This window comes from Protopterus annectens, chromosome 13.part0 (assembly GCF_019279795.1).
Source record: "Protopterus annectens isolate FY-2018-M chromosome 13.part0, PAN1.0, whole genome shotgun sequence".
NCBI classification, from domain to species: domain Eukaryota; kingdom Metazoa; phylum Chordata; order Ceratodontiformes; family Protopteridae; genus Protopterus; species Protopterus annectens.
This window is the reverse complement of record NC_056747.1, coordinates 1,198,277,256-1,198,297,940: the sequence shown is the minus strand read 5'-3', so window position 1 is coordinate 1,198,297,940 and position 20,685 is coordinate 1,198,277,256. Positions and strand designations below refer to the sequence as shown.

The following is a 20,685-nucleotide window of genomic DNA, read 5'->3' as shown; positions in this document are numbered from 1 at the left end:
TCCTCCCCGGACCCGACCAGAGAGTGTTGGCTCCTAGATTCCTCGATCGGCGCAGAGAACATCAGAGTAAATGAAGCCAAAGACACTGGAGCAGGCATCAGCTCTGAAGGCTCCACGATCAACAAGTCTGACTCCTCCGGCTCCGAAGGACTGGTATGGCTCAGAGGAGGACTAGTAGTAGCTGGTAAGAGCGTCTTCGGTTCCGAAGCCGCTGGGGTCGGAGCTTATAAGAATTTAGCAAAGCCTGTAAAAGCTACTGCACCACATGATCTACATCCAAATCGGAAAGGCTAACTGAAGACCGAGATGAGTGGATAGAAGATGGTACAGACTGTAAGAGTTGAGACTTAGGCACTTTGGATACCAGTTCCAAAACTGGGGACCAGCTCTGAAAGGATAAGACAGTCGGCTCAGAGGTCTGTGGAACCGGCGAAGACTTTTTAGATTTATTACTCTCAGAAGTCTTGGAAGACTGAGGACTTACTGGATCCATCTTGGTCGCTCAAAGCTTCTTGGAATGAAGGCTTATGTAAACCTCTGTTGATCAATTTTCTCTTTCTCTCTTGGGGAACCCTAGAAGGGAAAGTGACATATGGAGCCAACTTTCTTGGAGATGCAACGCTCCCAACAATAAACACAGTTTACATGACTGTCAATGACAGACATTTTCTGCCCACATTTAGGGCATCTTTTAAATCCTGACTTAGGGCGTTTGTCTTGGTCCGCCATACTATAACACACATCATCAAAAGAGAGTGCTGTAAAACTGGACACACCCAAACAATAATAATCAAACAAGCCCTTTAAAAAAACTATGGGCTAAATAGTAGTCACACAAACTATTTATCTACACTGAAAATAGATAAATATATCAAGGTTGTGACAAAGTCACTATCTAAAGGCGCACAATACTATACACTACTACTACAAACACTAAAATCTAAGCTTTAACTCTAATTATATTAAAGCTGTGACAAAATGTCAATATCTAAGGACACACTATAATCTAAACTAGTCCTAAGAAAACGAGGCCAAATAGTAATTTAAGAGGAACACCAAGGGAAGGGAAACTACACAAAAAAGCTGCATCTAAAACTATTATTTAGAAAGAATTATCAATATCATGAAAAATGTTGAAGAAATAAGGTTTTTACTGGCCTGTGCTAGCGAGAACCTCCGATCTATTGCAGCGGCAAACTAGATCTGAGGTAACTCTAGGTGTATCATGGGATAGGGACTTGGCCTAGAGCTATCTGAATACCTCAAGCTTTGTAGTAGGCCAACTCAGAGCCGAGGATCCGCTCTGAACCCATCTGTAAGAATGAATGGCGAGATAGAACAACTTCACATTTACAGTTTCAACCCGTCTGTCTGCCAGAATCTAGCAACACAAGGAAAGATAAAACTTCATGGAAATGGAGAGGTTGCCAGGGTTGGAAGTAGGGGGAGCCTGAGGCAAATATAGGTCAGGTTGACTGCTTTAAAGGATTGCTAGTTGACCAAAAGGTCCACAGGGCCTGAGGAAGCACTTCTTGGCAGCAAAGATCTATGAATCTTTTAAGTGCTCTGTCCAAACAAGGGAGCTCCCCTAAATCTCCTGAAAGTTGCAGCATGTGGAAGGCACCCGTAGGCTTTGAAAGATGGGACAGTCACGGGGTATAGGACCCAATTAGCTCGGACTACTGCAACAGTTCTTCTTTCGGCTTTTCGCGGTTAGGGGTCACCACAGCGGAACTCCGGTCCGCTGATTGGCAGTAGATTTTTACAGTGCCGAGGTGCCAGCCCGACGGCCAACCTTCAACAAAGGCACGTCCATTCACGCATGTCTTTTGAGTGCCACTCGACTGCAGGGAGGACATGCAGACTGCACACAGAAGGCGCTCCAGCAGAGAATCGAACGGGAGAACCTCTTGCTGTGAGGTGACAATGCTACCGATACACTACTGCAACAGTGATCTATGTTAACATTAGCAGAGACTATCTGCCATTAGAAAAATGATGACGTACAGTGAGCTGTGCACTTGTTATACAGCCAGGCTCAATCAACCCCCCCCCCCCCAAAACAGCCACAGTACAAACTAACATGACTAAGCGGGCACCACCAGGAAAGTACAGTTGCGCAATTCCTACTTGTAAGAGTAGATACTGTAATTCTTCACTGCCTCAGTGGCATTTTGCGTTACCTGCCAAGGTAACCCAGTACTGGCCAGCTTTATAAAGCTCAGAACCCCCCCCCCCCATTTCCAGTGACAGATGATTGGCTGAGCATTTCCTGAGAGGGAAACCATCAGCTATCAAAAGGAGCAAGTCTTCAGGCTTGTTTGCTTCCAAGAACAGAAAAGTATCTGAAGCTAGAATCATCTAGCAAAAATAAATTTGCAGTCAATCACAATAGCATACAAAAAACAAATCCAACAACAACCGAATCAAACAGGCTGAAACCCATCTCAACTATGCACAATCTGGGGGATGGCAGATGAGTGCTGCTAATGAGAAATTCAAACATCTACTGTTACAGTTAAGTAGATCTTGCACCACTGTACTATGTTCATCATTCCCACTGCCACATTTTGGGCAGATTCCCAAAGCTTACTGTACCTGGGAGCTAGAAGGATATGGATCCAGGAGCTCCATCAAAATAGCCCCAGCAAAGCCTACTATGGACTTGGAAAAGGAATAAACTATCATGCTTTGTGAAAGTTTGAACAGAGGACCAAGTTGCCTCCTCTGGAATGCTTCTAGAGTCCACCCCTTTCCAATATGCCATCAAAGAGGATAAAGCCCCAGTCAAGTGAGCCTTAACTTTGTCTGGAAGAAATCTACCATGGTGGGAGTATAGAAAACAATGGCAGAGGACAACCTTGCAAAAGTCTGCTTACAGACAGGTTGACCTTTCTTAGCCCCAGTATTGGGGACAAAACATTCAGCATTCTTAAAGGGTTTTATTCTATCAAGGTAGTACCTGAGCTGCCTGTGCACACCCAATATATGCACAATCTTTTCTCCCTTGGTTTCTGGATCAGGACAGAACACTGGGAGATGGATGGCTTGATTCAAAGTAAACTCAAAAACAACTTTAGCTATGAATGATGGATTAATGCATAACACAACCCTGTCCTTTAGAAAAATCAGATAGTGTTGGCCCACCATGAAATATTGCAGCTCAGAGACTTGCCTTGCAGAGATTAAGAGCAATAAATAAAACAAGAGTTTTTAATGAACCATGAATCAGCCTGAGAAGCAAGTTCAAAAGGAGGAGAAGTCAATTTTTCACAAAAGCAAAGTTGAGATCACAAGGAGGGGGAACTGGCTCTCAAGGGGGTGTCACGTACAACACTACCTTCACAAACTATCTGACCACAAAAGAGAAGAAAGGGGGTATCCATGGGCAGACAAGCAGAGACTGCCACAAGATGAACTCTGATCAAAGCCTACTGACAAACAATCTTTAAAAATCTCACACAAATTTCAAAACCAGAAGGGTCAAAACCCTTTCGAGACCTCTGTCATTGGAAAGGCACCACCCAGAAAACCTCTTCCATTTGTACATGTAAGACTTTCTAATTTCAGGTTTTCCTGCCTGCTTAAATACCTGCTGCACATAGTCATGGAACAAGTGTCTAAATGGCATCATCCAGGCTGTCAGCTGCAACTGCTCTAAGCTGGGGTGTACCACTCAACCCTGATGCTACGTGAGCAGTTCTAATCTATAAGGAAGCTTGTGGTAACTGACTCTGGCCAATAGAGGGAGAAACTCTGCCTGGGCCAAAAGGATGTTACCTCAATGACCGTTGGCAATTCTTTCTGAAATTTCAGAAGTACCTTGGAAATCACTGGAAAATGTGGAAATGTAAACTGAAACATTCCCAACAATGGTAATGACAGCATCTGTCTTCCAAGCATGGCTGCAAGGATAACTTGAACAGATTTGTTTCACGTTGTCTGTTCTAAAAGGAGGCAAACAAATTTTCTTGAGGTGCTCCCCACATCTGGATCAAGTCCTGGAAGACCTCTACATGGAGCGCCCACTTGTGAGGGTCTGTCCAGGATATGTTTAGTCTGCCTGCCACTGTTTTGTGCTGACGGAATGTATGACGCCTGAAGAATAAGAATGCTGTAGAGCGAGCCAGCTCCAAGACCATCATTGCCACCCAGCAAAGATGGTATGACCTTATATCACTTTTTCTTGCTTGGGTACCACTTCATAGTGGTGTTGCCTGTGACCACTAGAAGAGAACCCGGAGTCCCTAAATGGTGAAGAACATTTGGGAATGAATCACTGCCAACAACTCAATTTGAAATCCAGGTGGGAAAGTATACAACCTTGTTTAAGGAATCCAGGCAGCTGGATACAGAATCTACACAATTCAGAAAGTTGTCTAAATAACGAAAACCGTGGATGACTCGGGTTCTGCAATAGGCTGCCACTGGACCAGACACTTTGTAAAAACACATGAGGTGAAGTACATAGCCCAAATGGTAGTGCAGAGAACTGATAATGTAAGCCAGATACAGGAAATCTCAAACATTTCCTGAAATTGAGGGCAATATGAATACAAGTACACCGGAGATCTGGAATAACCATGAAATAGTGGTCTAGAAGAAATTAAGACAGACTAGGGTGAGCATTTTGAATGTGGGAACTTTTACAAAGACGTTCCGAAAGGATGCATTGTAGAATGGGTCTCTAGGAGTACTCTTTTTTTTTTTTTTTTTGGGGGGGGGGGGGGCGCAAAAAGATTCTGGAGTAAAATTCTTTGCCTTTGTGTCTCCAGGCACTGGTTCTATGAACCCTGCTTCTACCATGGGATGGAGCATTTGAAGAAACAGCTCTGTCTGGTCTAGTGGGTGTGTGTGTGGGGGTTCTCCTGAAAGGGGGAGGAATTTCTATACATTGACAAGGGTATCCCTCTCAGAATTACTCTCAGAACCCATTTGTCTAAGAATACTTATGCTCAAGCTCCAGGGTTGAATGACAGAGCCTGGGGAAGGAGGAACAGAAAGAAGGGCAAGAGTGTGGTAGTGGTGTTCTGCAGCTCGGCATAGCCACTCCTTTGCATAGAATCTATTCTTTTCAAAAAAATAATCCCACTTGTTTGGTTTTGAAGAATTATCCTCCTGTCATTTCATTTCAGATTTTTGTTTGGTTGGGATTTATGTTTGTTCTGCTGCTTGAAGAAAAATGCCTTGCTTGGAGAGAACTTGGGTACATAAACATCCAAGATACCAAGGATTCATTTGCTTCCATCATTCTACTGCTTGAGAATCCATTTAACAGAGGGTCCAAACACCACTTGGAACTTAAAGGTGCATTCAAAATTCTGTACATTCAAAGCAAGTTTCAAAACAGGAGTCAAATTAGAAAATTTCATTCATACAAGACGTCTGCTCTGCTAAGGATGCTGCAAAAATCATCTAAACTGCATGCAAACTGTAAAATAAATTTCCACATATATCCTTATTTAACATTCTAAAGGCTAAATTTCTAAAAAGAAACAATTTTGCCCTGAAGATCTAACCATTTCCTTTTTTTTATCATGGGGTTTTCGATTCAATGCAGTCAAGGTCTTTTTATTTGGGCAGGCAGTTGGGGAGACAGCAGCTGTGTCAGATGTCAAATGAGAAAACAGACCTGCAACATCTAAGCGAGACCCTACATTTTCCCCAGAGCCCTTTTAGTGACTGCTGGAATAGATACTGGTGTCCTCGTGGCAGCTCTATAAACATCTTGCAAGGCCAGTAGGAGAAGGGGGATAGCTACAGAATTGGGTACCTCATATTCTATAAGGTCATATACCCTGTTTAGCTATGTATGTTCCAGACAACTCAAGTATAACATCACTGAGTCTAGCAAACATCGGATAGAAAGCAGACACTTATTTGGACTTGAGCTCAGGTTTATCTTATGAAGAATTAGTGTGACTGGACTCCGTGACAACTAGGAAACCTCCATTGTACTCTTCAGGTTCCTCATCATTCCCTGAAACAAGAAAAAGGACTGTAGCAAAACTAGCACTAAAGCCATGTATGGCAACACAACCACCAGAATTAATTAGTTGTCCGTAGAAAACTCTTAGCTAAAGAAACCGCTTCAGCCTTATAAACTGCTATAATTCAATTATCAGCTGTACTGGTGACCCTTCAGATTCTTTTTCTTGCGAATTTCACTACATATATAAAATGTGTGGACACAGAACATCTGGCAAAAGGTCTTTTACCCCAGACTATTTCCGCACCCAAGGGTTTGTTTTCTCCCATACTTGTGCCACAAACTGGAACAGCCCTGGAGGATGTCTAAACCTCATTTTATTGCGGCTGGCAAAGCTACAGTAGAAGATGGATAAAAGTTAAGTCATCTGCAGGTCTAGCAATAGCCCAAACAGAAATCACTAACCATTGGCAGAGGGATATTATTTTATTTTGTCATTTTATGTGCAGTCAGACTTGAAATTGGGGAGTCCAAAGTTAGGATCCATCAAGTCAAGGGAGAGAACATTACACAGAATAATAAAATTACAGTACTAGAGAATCCATCACAATAAGCACTTAAAATTCAGGTACAAGTATCTCCCCAGACAGCCAAACACTGCCACACTGTCCTATCAAAAATAGTTTGAAATATGTTCAGAATTTTTTTTTTTTTTTTTTTTTTTTTTTTTAGAAATGACAGAAGTTACAAAAATTTCCAGTACACAATGTCAAAATACCAAAGTAACCACAGTTGTGTACACTTACCATAAATGTAGATGTTAGAGTATATTCACTGTTGCAGTCATCACTCGTGGGTTATCCCCTGCTGTGGTAGCCCTCGGCCAGCATACCAGAGTCGATATTTTTCTGGGTTGGCTGCTGTCACTTGCTGCCTGACGTCAGTTCGTCAGTGCTATAAAGGAGAGCAGCTGATGCCATTACATCAGTTTTTCCTTACCCTAACCCATCAGAGGCCCAGGTAAATGTAATAAATTGCCCCTGGTGGTTAAAAGCCACCTTTTGAAACTTATGTCTCCCTAAAAAAAGGGGATGCAAGGGGGAAGGAGGGTGGGAAACTAGGACTGCAACAGTGAATACATTCGAACATCTACATTTATGGTTAGTGCACACAACTGTACTATGTTCTTCATGTTTCACTGCTGCAGTCATCACCTGTGGGAGGATTCCCAAAGCTGAGGAGATGGGTGGTAGGCTTAGTAAGAGAACTAGAAATGGGTCAGCATGTCCTGCAGAACTCAGAGGCAAACCCTGCCACAGCCTTAGAAAATACAGGTAGGTGGTAATGCTTGGTAAAGATAAGGACAGAAGTCCAGGTGGCAGCTTCCAGGATGTCCCTGGTGGGAACTCCTCTGAGGAATGCTGTAGAAGTGGAGGCTGCCCTAGTGGAATGGGTTCGAACAGACCTGTGTTGGGAGGTGTTCCATGCAACCTGTAAGCAGAAATGGATACAGTACAATATCAATTTGGAAATAGTTTGGAAATGGGCTTCCCCTCTGCCCCTGGAGCAAAGCTGACAAGTAGTTGGTCTGTTTTCCTTAACGGTTTAGCACTGTCCAGATAGTATCTGAGCTGTCTGTGCATGTCTAGCGAGTGCAGAATTCTTTCCCCCTTGTTTTGAGAGTTAGGAAAGAAGGTGGGTAGATGTATGGCCTTTTTGAGAGTTACATTAAATACCACCTTGGCCATAAAGGAGGGATTGGTCCTCAGGGAGACCCTGTCTGCATGGAAGATTATGGGCTCAATGGGCATCAGTGCCTGAAGTTCTGAAACTCTCCTGGCTGAGCTGATAGCTAGGACAAAACGTTTTTCCAAAACATAATTCAGGTCACAGGCTGGAGTGGGTGGCCTTCTGGGAAGTCTGATATTAGAAGCCCCTCTGAGAAATTGTTTAATCAAAGAATGGGAGAACAGGGGCTGTTCTGTATCAAAATGAGCTGAAATTGCTGAGGCGTAGATTTTAATACAGGAGAAGGAGAGACCACTATTAAGTAGCTCCGCTAGGCAGTCCAAGATAAGAGAGGGATGGAAGGTTGTGAGGTACTGCCCCCAATGGACTGGCTCCAGGAGCAAAATCTTTTCCATTTTCCTGCATAAGATTTTCTGGTGCTGGGCCTTCTGGGCTCTGTGACAATGTCTAGGACCCGTTTGCTGATAGTTTGAGAGTCTGAAAATCTAGGTGCAGCATTCCCCCCACCTGAGTTAAGAGGTCTGAGATCAGAGAAGCTGCCTGGGAGGCTGTAAGGTCAGGCTGCACAGTAAGGGGTACCAATGTTGTCTGGGCCAATCTGGAGCAATGAGGATGGCCTTTGGTCTCTCCTCCATTATTCTGATCAGTACCTTTGGAATACAAGGCAGAGGAGGGAATGCGCACACAAACAGGGTGTTCCAGGGGAAGGTCAATGCATCAACCCTTCCACGCTAGGTGGTGATACTCCCTGGTACAGAATATTTTCAGCTGATGGTTGAGATGTGAAGCAGAGATCCACCTCTGGAGTCCCCCACGCCAGAGTGATTTGGAAAAAGATTCTTCTGTGAAGCTGCAATTCGTGGGGGTCCAGTAAGTTTCTGCTTAAGTGGTCTGCCAGGGTGTTTTTGAGCCCTGGTAGGTATTGGGCTATCCGGTGCAATCCCACTGAAGAGGCTGCCAGCCAGAGGTTCACAGCTAGCCTGCACAGAGGGTAAGATTAGGTCTCTCCCTGTTTTATGTACCACATCACTGTGGTGTTGTCTATTTTGATAAGGAGAACCCCGGCTTGAGATGGGGTTTGAAGGAAGTCAGAGCTTTCTGTACTGCCATCATTTCCTTCTGGTTGATGTGTAAGAGAAGGTGCTGGGCATCCCAAAGACTTTGGGTGCACCTGCCTTCTAGGTGAGCGCCCCAAGCTATGTCTGAAGTGTCAGTGGCAATGGTCTGCCCGGTTGGGTGAAGGAAATACCCTTGTTCTGCGCACAGACCCCTGCCCACCAGAGAAACTCGGCCCTTATACAGGGGATTAGAGGGAGAGAGGTCTCTAGAGGCTGACAGTCCTGACACCAAAGGTTCTTTAGGTACCACTGAAGTTTTCTTATGTGAAGCCTGGCCAAAGGAATTAGAAGGATGCAAGATGCCATGTACCTCAAGGCTTGCAGGAACTTCCTGGCAGTGAGGTGACTTCTGGAAGCCAGCTGGGTGAAACAGAGAGGCAGGAAGCTCTGCTTTTCTGGGGATAAGAAGGCCATTTGGGATGCTGTGTCCAGCAGTGCTCCAAAAAAATGATCTTCCTGGAGGAGGTTTGTTTGGATTTCTTCTCGTTGATGGTGTACCCTAAGGAGATTAGGAGGGTTTTGACAAAGAGGAGGTCCTTGAGGAGCTTTTCTCTGTGGTCTGCCTGAATGAGGCAGTCGTCCAGATAAGGGCAAATTTGTATATTTTTCTGTCTGCAGAAGGCTATGGCCTGGGCTAAGCATTTAGTGAATATCCTGGGAGCAGTAGATAAGCCAAAGTGTAGCGCAGAGAACTGAAAGTGTGAGCCTGCTCTGAAGCGAAGGAAATTTCCTGCAGGATTCCCTTATTGGGTGTGGCGGTAGGCATCTTTTGGATCTAGGGTTACTAACCAGGCATTTTTTGTCAGCATGGGCAGCAGCTGCTGTAAGGTTAGCATTTTGAATTTGGGGACCATCAGGAAGATGTTCAGAATGGATAGATCCAGGATGGGGCGCCAAGTGCATTCTTTTCTGGGAACACGGAATAGTCTGGAATAAAAGCCTTTGTCTGTTTGATCTGAGGGGAGAGGTTCTACTTCCCCTAAGGATACGAGAGTTTGGACTTGTTTCAATGCCTCTGCCCACTGATTTGGAGGCAAGTCTGGGTACCCTCTTAGAAATGGGAGTTTGTTGAAGGAGAATTTGTATCCCTGAAAAATTATCTTTAAGACCCATTGGTCCTTTGTTACAGAAAGCCAATTTTTTTTTTAGAGGGAAAGCCTTCCTCCTAGTTTTTGGTGAGAGAAAAAAGGTCAGAGGGGAGAGAGAGGGAGGGAGTCATTGAGAGTTTTTGCCATAGAGGGATGGCTTAGAACTCCCTGCCCATGGAGTGGAAGTGGTCCACTGTTTGGTTCTCTGCTGTCCCTGAGGTGGGAGGTCTGGGTGGTCTGTCCCAGGGGCTTACCTTTCCCCCATCTGCTAGGTGCAGGAAAGGACCAGTGTTTTGAGGGAACATTCCTGCTGAACCTAGGAGGTTGTATCTGAAGGAAATCTTTTACTGTTTGCATAGATTTTGCTTGGTCTTCCATCTTTTTAAGCACCTCTTCTGCTTTTTCTCCAAACAAGCGGTCCTTATCCAAGGGTGCATCAAGTCATTTAGATTTGACAAGATCACGGAGAAGTTGTTTCTTCAACCATGCATGTCTCCTAATGACAGATCTAGACTCTGCTGCCCTGCTCGAGGCTTCTAGGGTGTCATATCCACAGTGTAATGAGTGTTTAGCCACTTGACAAGTAGAGTGTAGTAAGTCTGCCAACTCCTTCGAACTGGCAGAGTCAGAAAAGGTAGAAATTTTGTTTTAACAGTTCCAAACTGTGTTGTTGATATTTTAACATGTGGAACTGACAGTTGATAGCTCTGATAGCCAATGTTGCAGAGGTGTATACTTTTTTTTTACCCATCTGTCCAGAGCTCTGGATTCCTGGTCAGAAGGAAAAGGATTCTTTGTAGAACTAGCCTTAGCTCCTTTAGGGCCCTGTGTAATGACCTCTGGGTCTGCAGCACGATTTCTGTACAGGTATTTGTAATAATCCAGTACTCTGCAATACCGGTCAGGTTTTCTGGAAGCAGGTGGGAGGGCATCAGGAGTTAAACTGGTTCCTGGAAGACATCATCAATGACCTCTAAGATATGGCCAAGGGTCTGTGCTGGGGCAGGTCTAGAAACTCAGTCTTTTCTTAGACTCAGGGAAGTCCTGGAATTCCTAGTGGAAATGTTCCCTGAGGGTGTGAAGAGTTTCCCCAAAGGAGAGATCTTCTACTTTGGAGGCAGAGGGAATGGATTCCTCTGCCTCTGAATCCTCAAACAGTAAGAGGTTGTTGTTCCTCTTCAAAATCTTAATAAGACTCCTCGGAATCCTGTTCTGTTAGCATTTCAGAAGAAAGGTCTCTTTTCCTTTTAGAAGTTGTGACCTGATTCCACCTGATAAGGGTGATAAGATCTTCTGCCATTTGAAGCACTTGGGTTTGGAGAGGAGGAGCAGGAGTAACATGGTGACTTACAGGTAGTTTTTCTGGGTGTGGCCTTGACTCTAGGCCTAAGAGTATCCAACGGTCTGAGAGGAATGACAGTTGGAAGAGAAGATGTGTTTCTTTGTCTGGAATTTGTAGTGCGAAAGGCCTCCTTGGAAGCCAGTGCTGCATGATGGCTCCGGACCCAACCGAAGCAGAGACAAGCAAAGGCTTGGAAGACTAATATTTCTGTGGCATACCAGACTCAGAAAGGGTCTCGGTAGAGGCCTGCGAAGTTATCCAATCAAGCATCCGGGGCTGAGAAAGCACCTCACTGAATTCCAGAGAACTGATGAACTGGTTAACGGTGGAGTCGTCGGAAGGCTTGGCCTTGTGTGGTCTGTCTCCGTCTTTATCCTCAAGTTTCTTTGGAATGTCTATGGATGGTTGACGGACACCATTTTGGAATGCGAAGATAGAAGACGAAAATCCCTGGCTACAATAAGAGCTCTACTATGAATGGTTCTTACATTAAAGAGGGCACAGAACTGGCAACGAGGGACGTCATGATCTGGGCCCAAACAAGTGATGCAGTATGAGTCGAAGTCTTGGTGTGGTATTTGCTTTCCACAAGTGAGACAATTGTTAACTTTTTCGGACATTGGTTAGTGCAAGAAAAAAGGATCCCCAACGGGGTAGTTAGCTTTAGACGTTTTCAGCTGTAAATCAAAAAACTCTAGTAGTGACCGACCGGCACACTTGCAAACTGCTTCTGCTACAGGCTCCACGGCAAGAAAGACTGATGTAATGGCATCGGCTGCTCTCCTTTACAGCACTGACTAACGGACGTCAAGCAGCAAGTGACAGCAGCCAACGCAGAAAAACATTGATTCTAGTATTTGGGCCGGCCGAGGGCTACCACAGCAGGGATAACCCACAGGTGATGACTGCAATAGTGAAACACGAAAAACATCTAGCTCCACATGCTTTGACTACACTAAACTGCCATAAAATAATGTTCAATAGCAATTTAAATATTTTATTGGAGTAAAATCTCCACCATATTTGCAAATAACTTTGTGATAAAATTGTGATCCAATGTTAAACACACAGCAGAGTTGTACATATAGTTAACATATAATCGCTGAAAACTCCAAGTTCCACAATATTTTCCTCTCAAATGATGAAAATAAAACAGTAAATACTGGCCAGATTAATTCCTGGTTCTGAATGCACAAGACAGCCCCTAGGTAACTAACACCACACACAGTAGAAGTTCTGAGAGAAATACTGAAAGTTTCCTCAGTAAAAACAAGCATTTGTCAAAGATGTAGGCCAAATAAACACTGCTACAAGCAGAAATTCCCACATAAATTACTGCAAACTTTGACAGAAATATTTTAATTTAAAACAAAAATTAATAAATCTAATAAAAAAAAAAAAAAAAAAAAAAGAGTAAAAGGGTGTCCTCAAACGGTGCTCAACTGAGCAGTAAGCAGGAAAAATCAGCACTTCATCCTGTGAAAAGTCAGAGGACTTTCGAAAGCAGAAAAAGACTGAACACTCCCTTCCTGTGCCAACTGAAGGGTTCCCTCTCAGAATATGCACAGCCAATCAGTTGTCAAAAAAAGAGAGGGGGAAGCGAGTCAGAACTTTTGAAACTGGCCAGTACTGGGTTACTTGGCGGATAACCCAAAATGCCACCAAGCCAGTGGGAATGACGATCAAAGGAATCCTGAAAAGTATCAGGCTTGACTGACTTCAAAACTAGAGAATGAGCATTCATTAGCATCAAGCCCTACAATCTTACTCTGCTGTACATATACAAAAACACACCTCCTTAAAAACTTAGCAGTAGCCATATCAACTTGTTCCATATCTGATGAAATAAACAAACCAAAACAAATTATATGCAATATATTCCAATTTTGAAAACCTTTAAGACAAAAAAAGTCAGGATCATAAAACAGACTCCTGAATGTACAACAGAACTGCACAGCAGAAAAGATTAAGGCAATTTATGACTTAACTTATGCCCACAGACATCTTTTCTTCAAGCAAGCACAAGCAAATGTACCAACAATGTTCAATCATTAAATGCAGAAAAAAATAATTTCTGTGAAAGCAACCTCTTCATTAACTTTCCACTACATAAATCAAAATCACTTCCCCCAGTTAAAAAGTCAAGAGGGAAAGGCCATTCAGTATTTGCATATTTATGAAAAGAACAAAGGTAGGCAAAATTTAAATTTTAGTCTGGAAAAGTAAAGCAAACACAACTGACTTTCAAACAAACTTGTCAAAGGTGAACACATGTCAAGGTCTTAATGCCTCGGTTTAAGATTTTATTCATTCTCTTGGCTTTTCTCGTTTAACAAAGGATGGGTAATCATTAAGCTGATTAGAAAACTATAACTTAGATGCCCCGCATAAGACTGCCTTCCCTGTGAGACTTTCCATTGCAGATTCACAGGGAATAAAACTCTGTCTTGCTTTTTAAAAATGTACTCCTTCAGTCAAGATTTGGACAATTTAAAAATAAAAGTAAGCAATGTAGGAAATGCATAAAAACATACTGCCTGGCAGTTTCTTAAAGATGCATTATTTTTTCCACACAGAAACATTGCATACAAGAAGTGTACTACCATTTGTTAAAAAAGTGACTGGCAGATACAAAAAGTACATGTAAAACCAAAATCTCATGCACTACAAATGTTTACAAAACAAAGCTAACTGCTTCTTTGTATTCACAAAATTCAATGAACACTTCAAGTAGAAAATGCAGCACTTCAACTCTGTATTAAGAACAAACCATGACAAGAAATTTTAAATGAATCGAGAAAATGCAACAAAGCTTCAGTACAATTCTGACATGTACAGCCTAATCAAATAATCGCTTTTCAAGGAAAAATATACACAAAATAAAGCAAAACCACTCTCACATTTCAACGGATAATACAAATGCTCAAAATCTCTGCACAAATGCAAAAATGCCAATTACAAACTTACCCATGCACACAGTAACTGCAAAAACAAACAGAATAAAGGCAAAATGATTTAAAACAAATGTGTGTACACAACACATACTTGTCACATACTCAAGGCACTTCCTGCGTCAGCTTTAATAGAGTAATAACTAGTGCTGCTTTCACATTATGATGTTACAGCTAATTTCACATCATGAGCTTGTAACAATCCTGTGCTTGAAGCACACCGATTTCTTCTTCTTTCTTCACAGACTTCACAATATCTTCCACAATTTTATCTAGTACAATACTACTATGAGCTACATGTATGCCAATAATTGCAGTGCTTACAGTGTTATGATATTCTCCTGCTGCAAGGTATTGCTTACATGTTAATATTTACCAATACTCTTCTCACTTAAATAATTTCATTAATTTCATATATTACACCTTCCTTTTGTAATTGCATCGTGGTGTAGGCTGTGGCTGAAAATGGGACTATAGATCAGTCTACCAAGCCCAGTTAAAGGAAAACACAAACACATGAATAATACAAAGTAGATACTTCCTTTTAGCTGCTGTGGAGTCAAAATGATAAAATCCTGACTAAAAAAGAAAAAAATCTTATTGAAGCTCTCTGTTGATATATTTAGTAGTACACTTTTTACACCACCTCTAAAAACGGCACTATCATCTCCCCTTCTGACCACACCAAACTTCTTGGTATTGAAATTGACAACAATCTTCACTTTGATATCAACATCACACAAACCATCAAATTGGTTCACAAAAAAATGGGTGCACTATATACCCACAAAACTCTCTCTCACACCAAGCAAGCGCCACCCTTGCCCAGAGTCACCTTCTGTCCACACTACAGTATACAGCACCTATTTCCACCCATATTAAAATAACTGACCTAAACAAGCTAGAATCCTGTTACAATAAGATAGCCAAAGTTTGCTACAAACTCCAGTTACAGAACACATCACTGTGCTCTGCACTAAAAGGACTAAAATGGCTAGAGTTACTGCATATAACATCCTCCAGTACCCGGAAAAAAAAACATCTACATCCAATCTTCTTACCCATTACACTGCAAATCGGCATCTCTGATCTACTGACAAATCTCTCCTCTGCATCTCCAGGGCAAACAATACTGCAGGCAAAGCGCTCTTTTCCCACACCGTTGCTAAAAAAGGAATCCCTCCACCCCCCATTTTCTGACCACTGCCTCTACCACCCCACAATTCAAAAACTCCCTCAAATCACATCTACTAAACACCTGGTTATGTCCTTGCATCACTTACCTTTACTCTCCCATCTCCCCCCTTCTTTTTCCAACTTCCAAGCTGCTCACTTTAACCCTTTACAGTATTAAACCCAGCCAATAACTCTGGCTATTAGTTGCTACTTCTCATAGCGGACGATTGCTCCTCTTTTTGTCACAATCATTATACACCTGCACATTAAATGGATTTCCTGTTTCTCATGGAAAATGTATTTTTCCAATTTATTTTATATATTTTTAGTCTTCTTCTTTCGGCTTATCCCGGTTAGGGGTCGCCACAGCCGATCACCCGTCTGCTCATGATTTGCAGTGGAGTTTTACGGTGTCAGTTGCCAGCCCAGCGCCCAACCTTCCACAGAAGGCACACACATGCACGCACTCACGCCTAAGGCCAATTTAGTGTCCAATCCACCTACAGCATAATCTTTGGGATGTGGGAGGAAACCGGATCACCCAGAGGAAACCCAAGCGACCAAAGGGAGGACATGCAGACTCCACACAGAAGGCACCCCGGCCAAGAATCAAACCGGAAAACCTCTTGCTGTGAGGTGGCAACGCTAACCGCTGCACCACCGCGGCCGCCCTATTTTACATATTTTCAGTGTTTGGCAAAATGTCAAACTCCATGATGTATTATTTAAATGACCTTTGTATAACAATATAAATTTGCTTATTTTGTTTTTTGGAGGTTTTTTTTGTAACAATGATTGGAGCTTTTCTCCCCAGGCCTCCAGTGTAAATGGACCTGGTCCAGTTGGAATTTCCTGGTTAAGAAATGTAAAATAATTAAATAAAATTTTAACTATGGCATGAGCAGACTACTGCAAATCAATCATACCTCCTTGCTTTAACAGTTTAGGAAAAATAATTCTTTATAAACATTTTCATCATTGTTAAGGAGTCTGGAAGCTATGCTGAATATTGTTGGAATGACATTAGCCTCAATTAATGACTTTATTAAGGGTGGGTAAACATTAAGCTGATTAGAAAACAACCGCAGATGCCCCCGCATGTGACTGCCTTCACTGAGACTTTCCATTGCAGGTTCACAGGGAATAAAAAACAAGAAACCTTGAAAACTGCACAAGAGTTCCACTGCTTAGACTTACAAAATATAGGGTCCCATCTTGTTAGCTCTTCCTACAACTGGAGAGTTTTTTTTTTTTTTTTAATTATCGACCTTTTTTAAATCAAACTCAAGGGGGCTTTCACTGCAGTAGCTTTAAGGCATAGACAGACATCAGGCCCACCCAGTCTACCCTTTTAACATTTTACCTCCTCTCCTTTACCCTTTCTCCACCTGTCCCATAATTTTTTAGTGCCACTTTGGATTTCGAGACTGCCATCCACTCAAAGTTCAGTCCATGGGTCTAGAACACTGTTAAAAAGTACTTTTAGAAATCCTGTAAGGAGTTAGCCCGCACTTTACTTAGGAATGTCTAAATATCAAGACCTGAAGCAAAACACCACAGGATTAATATACTGTAGAGGTACCCTCAGGAGTATATGAGTAAATTAAACACTATGTACTACAATTCTAAAACATGTCTGGATCAGAACTCTAAATCTATGTAAACACACAGACTCTCAGTATCTCAATGACACTCCCCTCACACTACAGAAAAGCTACAAAAGCTACTGAAGCTCCCTGCCCCTGCCCCCCCCCCCCCCCATACACACACGCACAAAACAAAAAATGCTGCACTGCACAGGAGCAGACTGCCACACCTTCTGCAACATAAAAATATTCATAAGTACTCAGGATACAAAATTACTCTCATGCTAATTTTTCTGCAATCAAGTACACATATTCAAGGCTCATCAACCTTCTGCATTTATCCTCATTACATAAGGACTACTAAATACTTAACATTTTAAGGATGCAAAACATTTTAAACTCGTTTGAGCCAACCACTGGAGGTTGGCCATCTCTCTTAATTTGTCAATCTAATTTTGTAAAACCTGTGTAAGAAACAAAATCCCCCACTTGTTTCATTTCATACCTTCAAGCATGACATTAAGTTACTAGACATATCTACATTATTTGTTAAATTGTACACTTTAATAAAAGAAGACAACAGAAACAATATACAGCAGATTATCACCATGTTGGTCTGGCCAGACGACAGTATATACAGAGATAATTTCAAAGCACAACATGAACCATCTTTTTAATCAAACTTGTACAAAAATAAAAAGGCAAAAAACCTGACATGTTTACCTCTGAGTGATCAATGGGAGGAAGAGGATCAATGATTTTTTTAATAACTGCAATGGGGTTTCCATCACTGTCATACTCCACATTGTCCTCCTCCTCCTCCTGAATTACACCAGCCATTGGATTCTCAGCCATGTAGCGAAAATATGCTTCCTGCAGCAAACAGAAAAAAAAAAATCAGTCACAAAGTGCACTGTTATGCAGATATACTTTTAAGTTAAAAATGGGGTCAGTATCCGTTTATCTTTAACTACACATAATCAGTCCTACTGCTTTAGTTACACTACTATCATGCGACTCTCCAAACAGATCAGTATACAGACATTCAGTTTGGCTGTGCATATATAAACAACAAACATTCCTAGTGCTGTGAGCAATCTCAATTAGTAAATAAACTAAAATGTTGACTATTATGACCAAAATTAAAATAAAACTAAACTAAAAATCAAACTTGATACAGACTCACTCAAGCACAGAACCTGAACTGTATTACAATTGTTAAGTTTTGTCTAACCAAAATTTATTATAACAATTGAGAGTTTTAACTTAAACTTACTAAGACAATAACTGGAAATCAGACTTATGACACCAAAAGCCTTAAAAAAGGCACAAACACAGAAATTCAGTTAAAATTATTTCTAAAAACGTATTTTAATATGGTCAATATTATGAGACAGAAGTACATTTCTAACCCAGTATAAAAGCTGAACTCGTCAATACTGCCTGATAAAGCTATCCTAACGGTATTGACTTAAAACAGTCCACGCTGCTATAACACAGCTAGAAGTGAAACTTGAACAATAAAGAAACAGTGACTGTCAAAATCAAGCCCAGAAAAAATATTTGTTAAACAGATTTTGAGGAGCAGCTATTGTAACAATAAATCATAACCTATGTGCTATCTTAAGTCTTATTTCTTCACTCTGGACAGAGGTTTCCACCAGCTATCGCTGTCCTTATGAAGATTCACATGGGCTCACACCTTGGAATCTTAGATGAAGAGCAAGACACCTGCATACAGCAAGTGTTTTGCAGGAGCTTTTCTCAGCCCTTTGAGATCTTTTTTTTTTTGTCTTCGTAAGAACAAACTAATGAAACAATGATTTTAAAATATGAAATCTGTTCTAAATACCAAAGGCACAACTAACAGTTTAAATGTTAATATATACCCTTCCTAGTAGGTATTGCTTCAGTAACCTCTTCCCAAAGCCCTACTGTCCAGTACCGTACAACTAATCTTTGGAAACAGATGCTAATAAAAAACTACAATATCTGGACAGACTCCCAAGCAGCAACATATTTCCTCCTGTAGGTGGAAATTTAAAAATGATTATCCAGATCAGCAGTAATGTGTGACCTGTACTGCAAAAGGATTAGTGGTCAGCACTGCAACCCAATAATCACAAACTGTAGGTCAATAATCATTATAACAGGAAAGAAATTGAGGATAAACAATCAAGTTATAAAAATAACCAATTTATTTAATGTGCTCTATATTGTTTTGTGTCCATCTGCAGGATCATTGTCCATTCTTCTTCAAATGGAACAAGGCCATAGGGGTTTGGTATCTCAAGCATTCCTAGGCTCCACTTACCCATAATACAACACATACTGCCTCTCCAGATATTCCATTTCACACTCCAAACTAAAACACTTAATCACAAACATATCTGACATAATAAACTTCTTCTAAATCACATTTGCCTAAGGCTGGTGAATATTTGGTATGGTAAGCACATACGTAAGTTGGAACATCTAACCTAAAACCGCCATCATTGATGAAGAAAAAAGGATCACACCCTTTTCAAGTTGAGCAAAAGGAAAAACAAAGTATAAAAGCAAAGGGAAGTGTTTTTTCTGGGCAGAAGTAAAACTGAATAATCCTACGGTGGTATGCAACATTCCTGACCATTAAAGAAAACAAAGCAACCATATGGTTTGAAAAAGGGAGTCTGGATCTGGGTGAAACAAAGGATAAGGCAACAGGGTTTTGAAAGGTGTCAAATAAAAGACAGCTTCTCTAGAAGAGCACAAATGAAAGAAAATCGTAACTGTTAAGCTTTGTGAATACGTTTAGTACAAGTGTCAGGAGGAGAGTTTAAAGTAAACCCCCTGAAGTCAACTCTGGACAAGAGCATCCCTGGGCTGTTTCTCCTGAAGGAGCATTAGGGAATAGATGGTGCATTTGGTGTCGGTCATGAATGCAAATACAATGCAGCATGCCTTTCCCTAGTGACAGAAGATCTGTGCTGCTAAGGGGCCACTACAGTAGTATCAGTAAACAAATGAGCATGTCAGCAATACAGCTGGTTTCTTCAAGAATACAGATAACTACTCTGAAAGCAATTTCTTGTCAGAACCTATTCCCATATCCTCATGGCTTCTTGACCAAGAGAGAAGGCTGCCTGTTCTTGGACCATACAACTGCCATGCTGTCAAGAGTGGATGACAAGTGCTTGCTCCTTAGGAAACTGAATCCTAAAAGAACTGCACAGTGAGAAGGAACACCCTTTACACTACATGTGAAAAGTGACAAGTCTTAGACCATTTGTCCTTAATGCCCCACCACAGTGCTGACAACCAATGCAGGAGTGGGAAGGTTGAAGGGGATACCAAAACGTAAAGCTAAAGGCTTGAGGCCACCACTGGAAATGCACTTTGCATACTTTCGAGATAGTGATTTGATCTTCCAAAAAATCAAAGCGCACACACACCAATGTGCCTAAAGGAGCCACAGACGTTGCATGTGAAAGCTTGTGTGAGGAACCAAGAAAACCACAGTCGCCATCAATACTAGGGTCTTCAATTCAAGAGCTGCTGAAACTGAATGGGTGTGAATAAGTTGTAAATTTGTATGTTGAATAGAAGGCACCCCATCTAAACATAGACTGACTTTGCATGCTGCAGCATTCGGCAACGCAACAAATGTCAGACTTTGCAGTGGCTCCATGTGTGAACGCAGTGGTGCACATTAATTTCCAAACACTGTAAATGGTGAAGTAGAGACACCCATGCTGATACTTAGC

The 20,685-nt window shown here is 41.7% G+C and overlaps 1 protein-coding gene across 1 annotated transcript in view; it reads right to left on the bottom strand.

Annotated features, from left to right (window-relative positions):
- DDX42 (DEAD-box helicase 42) overlaps positions 1–20,685 on the bottom strand; it is a 991,771-nt gene that overhangs the window by 718,321 nt on the left and 252,765 nt on the right. The window contains exon 6 of the mRNA XM_044054957.1: positions 17,663–17,812. Within this exon, the coding sequence (XP_043910892.1) occupies positions 17,663–17,812 (150 nt within the window). The remainder of the gene's footprint in view (positions 1–17,662; positions 17,813–20,685) is intronic.